Genomic DNA, 10,344 nt, shown 5'->3' on the forward strand with positions numbered 1-10,344 from the left:
GCTTCAAATGGTTGGAAAACAAACTGAAACATCAAAGCACCCTTGTCCGTATTGCACAACGTCATATCCTGACTTTCAAAAGGCAGATCATTGCACTTCAGAATCTTTGTGTAAATGCGACCAATGGATGGCTGATGGTGCAAATTTAAATAAAGCAAAAAATTGCACAAATGTTGTTTATCAAATTTTACTAACAGATGACAAAAACAAAAAAATGCTCGAATTTGTAAATATTCCTGGTCGACATGTATTGCTAGGTGTTGTAGACAAAATTTTCAAAGAGATTGAAAAAATTTATTTGAAATCAAGGAGTGTGGGTTAAAGCTTGTTAACCAATATCTATCTAAGATAAACATCAACAGAGTATTCTAATTCCTTTGAAGGAACACATAGTTTAGCAAAATATTATTGAATTCATTAACATGAAAGGTGGAGTCTTCTATTAATAAATAAACTTCTAACATTTTATAGGCTAAGGTTACTAACATTTTATAGGCTAAGGTTAAGGATTTCAATCAATTTAGGTAATTGAAAAAAGTTAGAGAGCACAACCCAAAATATATAGAGGCGCTAAAAAACGCTTTTGTTACTTACAACTACAAGCACTTTTAAAATAGCTTTCTATTTGCAGGAATGTAGTTTGTAAAGTTTAAAATATTAAATCTATTAACAAACATTTAGTATAATTTTAAAATCTAAAATATCAATCATAATCTAACCATAAAGAACAGAATTTTTTTTTTTTTTATGGTAATAAGTGATTGTAGCAAACCCTACTTGACCTCTAATAGCACCCCCCTAGGGTATGGTTTCTAAAAATCCTTTTCAATTTTTTTTGTTTTATGTTAAACTAGATCATAATTCATCGACAGATTTTAAACTACATCAAAAAAAATTTTTCGTTTAAAAATAAAGACCATTTAGAGTTATTTCAGGGGGTAAATCAGGGGAATTTTAAGCTTTGCATAGTTATAAACCTTAAACAAAAAGAGATTTTTTGATGAAATTTAAAATCTGTCGGTGAACGTTAATCTAGTTTATAATAGAACAAAAAAAAATTATTGTTTAAGGATAAGTAGTTCTAGGAAGGGGGCAGTTAGGCGTCGGGACGGGTAGGTTTAGCTCCAATTACCTTAATTTTTTGCAAGTCAACCTTATTCGATACCAGTATCAACATGCTAGAACTTTGAGTATGCCCCATGTCTCTTAATTACTTATCTTTAATAACAAAATTCTTGAGCACTCCCCTAAATTATGTGATTTCTTCCTGGGCCCCAATAAAAAAAGTTGTCTTTTACATTTTTTGAATGAGGAATTGTTTTCTGATGATAATCAAAAAAAAAAAATCTGGAGATAAGTTGCAAGGTCTTAGAGCATGTTCCTATGCATCTTGACAGCTTATTTCTATATTTTCTGACCATCGTACAACCACCTTTAAGATTTTATATTTTTTACATAATTCACTATGTGTAGATCCAGCATTATATTCAACGACGACGTTTTTGTTCGTAAACACTGCTATATTGACACGGTATTTTCTTTTTCAGCTCCTCTTTTATTACAATAAGCAACGCCACTTTCTTTTTCTCTTTTCATTTGTAATTCAAATAAGTAAATAAAGTAATAAAAAAAGCAGTACAATATTGTAAACGATATTTACATTTGGTTAAGTAATAGTTTGATAAGTATACAAAATATTTCGGATTTGAATCACTTTAAAAAATAAAGTAATGTGTAGTGGTAGCAAATTAATCCGTATCTTAAATTAATCACTTAACGAATAATTTTCAATTGTTTTTTAAAAGTTTTACTGTTTACAAATAGCACATTGCTACTCCTTCAGAATTGATTTTTCATTTTCCGTCAGACAAAATGTTTAAAGAACAAATTATAAATAGTATCATCATTTTAAATTGTTTGTTACTAAGTTACTAACAAACCAGCAGCAGCACTAAAACTTCATTCTGCTTCTAAAGAAAACGGGGGAAGACTTAACATGGAGGTGCAAATCTCTTCTGTAGAACTTAGCTTTTTCCCAGTACTTTCAAGTACTGTCAATTTACGATTGTTTTAAGTAGAGGTGTTCGAAACTCGAAGTTTGGAGTTCGAGTTTATTTAATAATCGAACTCGAATCGAATGTGTTTAGTTAATCGAATATAATTCGAATTTTGAACCTAAAGTTCGATATTTAAAAAGTCGCTGTAAAATAATAAAACGCTTCAAAATGGAGGACAAGAGAACAAGGAGCGTTATTTGTAGTTATTTTGGTAGGCGTAAATTTAACGATACTATTTTTGGTTTTTGTAAAATCGGGAAATGCAGTAAAAAAATATCTTGTCCTAGTTCATCTACAACTGGCTTATTTACTCACCTGAGAAGTTATCATAAGAAGGAATCAGGAGAGTGGGATAAAAAGGCATTAAAAGCAAAAATAATGAAAAAGGAAGGAAATAAAGCTGGAAAACAGCTGTCATTTAGTGTCACAGATATGTGAGCAATTAAAACAGCATTGACGTCTGATCACGAAAAAACTAAAGAAATAACACAAGCTATTGGGCGCATGCTGGCTTCTGATTACCTGCCGTACAATTTTGCAGAAGGGCAAGGTTTTCAGGCACTTATGAAATTCTTTGTTCCTCAATATCATATTCCGATCAGAACCACTTTCTCGCAGTATTGTGCCAACTATGTATAAAAATTTGATACGAGAAATAGCTGATCGCTTTACTACTAAGTTTGTTGGTATGCCATCCTATTGCTTTTCCACAGACATATGGTCTTCTGGCGCACTGGATTCCTATATATCTTTTCGTTTGATATATTTAACTGCTGATTTTCAAATGCGACCATATACACAGAAGAATAAACCGCTTATGGCTGTGTCACATACGGGAGTATCAATAGTAGAATTTCTTGAGAAGTTGAAATTCCGACTATTACATGATTCAACACCTTATGGAAGAGAAAGCGCCCTTATCAGCCAAAATCGTATTAACTGATAAGGTGGAGAATCTCACTACGAACGAATGGAAACTCGCAGAGGGTTATGTAAAGATTTTAACCACATTTTTAATTCCAGCGACCAGTGTCAATTCAGAGCGCCTGAACTCAGCATCTGGGAACATCGTTTCCATTAAACGAGCTTGTAGAAGAACTTATCTTTCTTCATAAAAATTTTGTAGACTTTTAGCATTAGGATAAGTATGCTTTGTTGATGATGAAACTTTTAAATGAATTGAATGTACACTTTCACTAGTTTGTCTAAAGATATATAGATGAGAATACTTAAGGTAACTTTTAAAGTTGTCAGCAACATAAAAGCCGATGAATAAAATAATTTTATTAATTTCGAACTCAAACTCGATCGAAATTTTTGCAATCTCGATCGAACTCGATTGAAGATAAAAAAAACTAATCTCGCACAGCTCTATAAGTCAAAACTCTTGGGATGAATTACAAGTTAGTCTTTTTATGTAAAAACTGTATGGTGCAACTTAATATAATGTTTTCTCTCTCAGAGAAAACATATTATGTAGTATATTTCATTTACTATATATTAGCATTTTGCTCTCTACAATTTTATAGTAAATATAAGATAATTTTTTCAGCTTTTTTCAGATCGTATTTATTAATGCCATGCCAACACTTAACTCTACAACGACAAGAACCTCAACGATATCAGTGAAGTGTTTTTTTTTCTTCTTTTTTTAAAAATCAAATCTGTCCTGGATATATTCACAAAAGCTTTTCTAAGACATGTACAAGAAAAAATCTGTGCGTGTTCTGATATGGTGTTTACGGAAACCGTGCATAATTTAAAATAGCTAATTATTTTTAAATGCCATTGTATTAATGTTATTCAAAATTTAAACAACTATGTTATTATAACAATTAGTTTTAATTGAAATGTCATCAAATCAAGATAAGAGGCGAGAAAAAATTTTGCATTTTCTCGTTGAAAATCCTGGTGTATCAAACAAAACAATTTCTAAAGAGCTGCAGATTGCTTTGAGAACAGTACAGAGCGTTGTGAAATGATTTAAGGACACTGGTACAATCAAAAGAAAATCTGGAAGTGGAAGAAAAAAATGTTTTGTTAGGCGAGATCTTGGTAAAAAAGTGAAAGATGCCTAAGACAGAAAACCGGAGATTTCTGTTCGAACTTTAATGACAAGTGCTTCAACTATACAAAGAGTAAAAGAGAAATTTTGGCTCTAAATCTTATAAAAAGAAAAAAGTTCCTCCTCGTGAAGAAAAGCAAGAAAATGTCGCAATTCGATGTTCAAAGCTGCTCTATAAAAAATTATGTGCTAAAAAATCTTGTTTGATTATTGACGATGAAACTTATTGTGCCTCATATTTCTGATCTCTTCCAGGACACCAATATTATTCAGCAATTAATTGTAAGAAACTGAATTCTTATTATTAATGGATTGGAATGCAAAAACTCGCTTAAAAATTCTTAGTTTGGCAAGCAATTTGTGAATGTGGTGAAAGAAGCTCTTGTTTTGTGACTACGGGAACAATTAACACCAAAATATACATAAAAGAATGCCTCAAGAAACGTCTTTTGTTGTTTTTAAGAACACACACGGGTAACCCATTGTTTTGGCTCAATTTAGCATCATGTCACTACTCTGGGACAACTTTAAACTGGCTTAGAGAATATAAAGCAGATTTCGTTGTAAAACACTGCAATCCACCAAATTGTCCCGAACTACGTCCTATCGAAAGATATTGGGCTTTTGTTAAAAGAAAACTAAAGTTTAATATAAAGGAAGCCAAAAACATTGAAGACTTAAAAAATAAACCGATTAGAGCTACCAAGAAAGTCCAGCCAAAGACTGTGCAAAAGCTGATGTCGAGTGTAAAACGTAAAGTGCGTGCGTTCTCTTCTACAAAACTTCACAAACTTTCTTAAGTGAAATTTAACAATATTAACATATGTTCTTTCAAAATATACATAACATTCAATACCGAAATACAATAGTTAAATAAATATCCTTAATAATGTCCGCGCAGATTATCTGGTACATGTCTAAATAGCATTTTATAATTCCAAGAATCGTTTTAAAATACTGATTAGAGAATTCCATCGTCTTTTAGTATCCAGAATAAGCTTAAGTTCTTTTCTTTGATCAGTTCTACAAATGTTTTGAAGAATATCATTTTCTAAATAGCTTAACTATTTTACAAACGTTTGATAGAAGAATACACAAGTCCACATTGAACTGGACTCCCTCATTAATAGAGATATTTTTTTCTTCATTCCATCATTCTATATTGTCATTATCATCATCAAGATCAGAAACAGCTTCTTGATTTTCATAAATAAATGAAAATATAAATGAACGAGAAAAGTCGTAAAGAGTTTTGTTTGGAGAGAAGATTATTGTCATTTTATCAATGTTTGTCGCGAGAAAACTGCAATGTGCAATACTAAAGATATTGAAAGTCTCCTTTTTTTTGTTAAAAAATAAAATTTCCTTTTTTTTTGTTAAAGCTCAAGAGCAATTTTTAACTTGGTTGAGCTTGCATAGCTCAAAACAATTGCCTTTATAGCATGTTGATCATCAAGGATTTTTTATTCCTTGAGCTTTTCAGCCGTTTTTGATATCTTTACTAGTGGTCAAAGATCTAAAAAGGATGCGATTCAAAGCTGTCTAACGAGTCAATACCTTTTTCAGCTTTTGTTACCTACTTTGTTAAAGTAGACAGCAGTATTTGACACTACAGTTTTTAACTTTTTTGAAACAATTTTTATAGGCAAAATATTATGATTTTGCCCTAAATGATATTAGAAACAAGAATTTGATGATTTGAAATATAAGTTCCACCAAATATTGTTTGAACTTGAATATTGATCAGTCATTATTTTTTTTATAAAAAATGCTTTCAAACTTCAGTTCAAACTTTTTCAGACAATTTTGTAAATAGCGTTTAGGTAAGTGTACAGAATATTGTTTTTGAATGCTGATTTCACACGCACGTTTTTTTTTTTTTTATATAAGAAACCAAGCAAATAGTTTTAAAAAGTTTCTTTTTTTAAGGGTACTATATTATAACTCTAGAACTAAAGGTTTTCTTAAGAGTTTCTTAAGTTTCAAATTATCAAAAGGGAGAAAAAGTAAATAAAATACAATTTGAAAATATGTTAACAAGTAAGAAAAACTGTTTTGCAGATAGTCAACTAAAATTATTAGTTTTCCATCAACATCATTTAATGCTAAAGAATTTTCTGATTTTTCCCTGAACAGAACACGATATTCTCCTAATTGTGTGTTGTAACACGTAATTTTACCACCGGTCGTAATATCCACGAATATCTCAATTAATCATAACGTGGTCAAATACCCTGTCTTTAGGGTTATCCACTCTTTCTGATAAATGTATATCAAACTCTGTTTTTTTTAGCCCTTCTTTTGCTAACATGTTTTCGGACACCATAGCACGTATTCGTGGAGCATATTGCATGAGCTCTTAGCTATTTTTTATCGGCAATGAGGGTGGCACAACATAATTCGGAAGACCATCTGGATTTTTTAATAATCTTTCAGTCCGTCTGCCGTAATCAAGGATCCAGGTTTTTCGAAACTTCTCCACCGAGTTTGTGAATATTCGTCACCCATCAGGGGCCAATGCTATAAACATAAAAAACGAAGTTTTTTCCGTAAAACACGAAGTTTTTACCGTAAAAAGCGAAGAAAAAAAAAGTCCATTGCTATAAACATTCAAAAAATTCCGTTTTTAAGATAAAAACTTCGTTTTTAAATCCAATGCTATAAACGAACAAGGGAATCGCCTTTTCAGATAAAAAATGCGTTTTTTCGAAAAAAAACTTCAGATAGATTTTTGATCTCAATTTTAGATATTTTCTTCGTGATTTTTGGCGGCCATTGCTGGAACAACGTTAGCGTTTCAAAATCATTGAACATTCTTTGTTTGTGTTTTTATGTAGATATTTTATAGATAAAACTGAAAAGGATTTTGGTAACTCCATAATAAACTAATTACTTAAAATCTGCATTTAATCGATTATTCAGTTCCTTGTTGTTTTTCCTTGTTAGGTTTTCGATAGTAATTTTGGTTAAACAAATTTTTCATAATGTTTGACTAAAGAAAAGTATAAATAGTCAACAAATATGCCATATAATACACAAATACACAAAAAAATAATACACAAATGCACAACAAAATAAAATGCTGTCTAAAGAACTTAAAATGATACTAGCAATAAAGATTAGAGAAAACAAAGAGGTTCTTCTTGGGAAGCTTGGTATGTTTTAATTAGCAAACTATTTAAATAAAAATATGTATAATTGCATTATATTTTATATATATATATATATATATATATATATATATATATATATATATATATATATATATATATATATATATATATATATATATATATATATATGTATATATAGGTAAGCTTTTTTAGGTATGATTCCTATTATAAAATAATATATTATTATAGAATATTTAGTATTTTACTATATAAGACTATATTATACTATATATTGATTATTTATTTCATCTACTTTTAGGTCCATCTATTACTATGAGGCATAGAAATAGAATTTGGGAAGACATAATGTCACATTTAAATAGTTTAGGGGCAAAAATTGAAGATATCAATCAGCTACATAGTAGAGAGTGGGATTATTTGCAAAGAGCTACAATGCAAAATTTTGCTAAGAGTCTAAAAACAGGTATAGTTTTGTTATATATATATATATTTATATATGTCTGTGTGTGTATATGTATATATATATATATATATATATATAATTAAATATTTTTGTATATATATATTATATATACAAATATATATATATAATTTTTTTTTTTTAAGGTGCTGCAGGGAGACAACTAACAGAATTAGATAATGTTGTTTTAGACATTATTGACAGGAAGTCAATAAATGTATCTGGAATCGATGTTCCTGATTTTAATATCTCTTTTTGTACAACAGATGATGCATTGTCATCCACTCCCAACCAACTTTCCACTCCCACTGCCACCCTTTCTTCATCAAGTAAAGAAGTAAACTTTACTTTGAAACAATCTTCTGATACAGCTTCTTTTATTTCGTCTATGTCTGGTATATTTTTCTTTGTTGGTTAAGACTAGTTGTGTTATAAAATACATATATATATATATATATATATATATATATATATATATATATATATATATATATATATATATATATATATATATATATTCTATTTCTATAGTTTATAGAGTTAATTGATTGTTTATATTAGATGCAAGATTTGATTGTATGTCCTCCCCTAATTTAGACAATACCACTCTTGTTAGTGACAGTTGTCAGATACTTCAAGCTAATGCAATTTATAAATTAATTTTTTTTAAATCTCAGTTGTTTAATTTAGTTAATTGTAGGTTTTAGACTTATAATTATATAACAGACAACATCAATTTGTGCTTAATTTTTACACAACTAGTATTTCCAAAACCATTAAAAACTTCTTATTTTTAAAGGAATCTAAACCACCTTTCTTATTATTTTAGTTAACTGATCTTGTTTTGACACCTAGAATTAAATTTTAGATTCAATTCAAAATAAACCATCAAGGGGGGCATTAAAAAAATTAAAAAGAAAACAAGCTAGAGAAAGTCTCCTGGTAGATGGAAGTTTTAAAAAATTGAAAGTAAGTGTTTTACGGTTAGAAAAAGAAAGATTAAAAAAAGAACAAGAATTAAGAGTAAAACTTCTGAAATTGGACGTTGCTCTCAGACAACAGCAAATTCGAAAAGAAAAGGCTTTAACAATATATTACACAACAGCAACAAAGCTAATGAATGAGAAATTGCAACCTTCAAACCAGCAACATTTTGTAAATACAGAAACGGTATTTTAAAATTAATTTGTAATAATATTTAGTATGACTTTATCATTAACAAATTTTTTGTATTTAGTATAACTTGTAGCTTGTATTTAGTATAACTTTATCATTAACAAATTTTTTTTGTTTTAGGAGGAAATTCTTGAGCATTAAGAGAAGAGCTACATCATAATTTTATGTTAAATTTCGAAAAATGTTGTATAACTATATTTAAACATTCACCTTGAAGGTATTTAACTGTAAAGCCATGACCAATTACATTTTTTAGTAACAATAAAAATATAACTTCAACCTGAAATTGTTCTTGTTATTTCATTTTTTTTATCACCATTACCTTACAGTAATAAGTTCTGTAAAACTTCACACAAACATTAAGACCAATGCTGTTGCGATGTGAAATAGATACAAGCATCACAACTATATATAACTATATATAAGGTATTGCATTGGCTAGTGGTTGATTTTAAAATTTAAACAAAACAATATCTTTCATATTTTAAATTTATTTTGTAATCTAGTTTAATATTAATACGATCATATCTTAATTTTATGCTATTAAGCATTTTTTACCTTTTTAAAATACTCTTAATAAGAATTGCTCCTAACAACAAAAGCTAACAAATCTCCTAATTTTTTTTTAAGCGTGTTCTATAAAAAAACAAAATACACATACTATATAAAAACAGATATAAACATATATTTTTATGGTCTAATATTTTATAAAAATTTCTTGCATTTATTAAAAAGTCATTGTGTGAATTTTTTTCCAATTTTAATTCAACTAATTTAGGCACAAATCTATGATCCATGTCCAAACTATTTTGATAGATCCTATGCTCTAGAGCAAATTGTATATGAATTTTTAAACAATACTTTTAAGTAAAGTAGTTAAGTAGCTGTAATCGTCTATTCAAAGCTCCATCATTCTGATTTTCTTGAGCTAGATTTTCATCAGCTTGTTCTTCTTCGCGTTCTTCAAAGTCATTACCGTTGTCTCCATGTTGAATACACAAGTTATGGATAACAAATCCACACATGATAAGCTTAGAGGCATCTTCGACCTTATGCAAACGAATTCCAGTTTTCAAAGCATAAAACCTGTTTTTGACAATGCCAAAACATCGCTCAATTATGTTTCTAGTTTTTCTCTGTGCTTTGTTGAAACGTTTTTGAGCTCCGTCTGGATCACCAGGAAAAGGTGGAATTAACCATTCTCGACATGGGTACGCAGAGTCAGCCAAAATTACAGCTCCATTAAATGGAAGCTCTCCAATTTCAAACTTGTTCCATAGGTTACAATTTCTTAGAACCTAATAGTAGTAAAATCACAATACTTAAATTTACTGTAAGTTACATTATAATACATTATATTAGTTAGTCTAAGTTACATTTTAATTAGCAATCATAATAGTTCAAATAGTATGTTCAATATGAACATACCGAAGAATGTCACGTACTAGTTGA

General features: G+C 29.2%; 1 protein-coding gene across 5 annotated transcripts; it reads left to right on the forward strand.

The window, feature by feature from the left end:
• The first annotated feature begins 6,780 nt into the window (after positions 1-6,780).
• Positions 6,781-9,178, forward strand: LOC149893283 (uncharacterized). Of its 5 annotated transcripts, none has more exons than XR_016450778.1 (5): positions 6,805-7,277; positions 7,555-7,719; positions 7,863-8,053; positions 8,585-8,886; positions 9,013-9,178. XR_016450778.1 is itself a non-coding variant. In XM_090082049.1 (5 exons), exons 1-5 carry the CDS (start codon positions 7,202-7,204, stop codon positions 9,031-9,033), a joined length of 813 nt encoding a protein of 270 aa, XP_089938175.1. In that variant the 5' UTR covers positions 6,844-7,201; the 3' UTR covers positions 9,034-9,178. The 5 variants fall into 5 exon arrangements, 4 of the variants coding, with proteins under 4 accessions (XP_089938179.1, XP_089938183.1, XP_089938190.1 ...); XM_090082049.1 differs by having other exon boundaries at positions 6,844-7,277; positions 7,863-8,111; XM_090082053.1 differs by lacking the exons at positions 8,585-8,886; positions 9,013-9,178 and adding an exon at positions 8,278-8,430 and having other exon boundaries at positions 6,781-7,277; positions 7,863-8,111.
• The last annotated feature ends 1,166 nt before the right edge of the window (positions 9,179-10,344 follow it).

The sequence above is a fragment of the Hydra viridissima genome, unplaced genomic scaffold, assembly GCF_058129835.1.
Source record: "Hydra viridissima isolate aposymbiotic clone 2 unplaced genomic scaffold, HvirCarnegie_v1 scaffold_1, whole genome shotgun sequence".
Classification (NCBI taxonomy): domain Eukaryota; kingdom Metazoa; phylum Cnidaria; class Hydrozoa; order Anthoathecata; family Hydridae; genus Hydra; species Hydra viridissima.

Bases quoted from the DNA above. Each gene is read 5' to 3' on its own strand.
- LOC149893283 (XM_090082049.1), top strand. From the start codon at position 7,202: ATGCTGTCTAAAGAACTTAAAATGATACTAGCAATAAAGATTAGAGAA. The intron at 7,278-7,554 runs GTATGTTTTAAT...ATCTACTTTTAG, and splicing joins GGTTCTTCTTGGGAAGCTTG to GTCCATCTATTACTATGAGG. The intron at 8,887-9,012 runs GTATTTTAAAAT...TTTTTGTTTTAG, and splicing joins ATTTTGTAAATACAGAAACG to GAGGAAATTCTTGAGCATTA.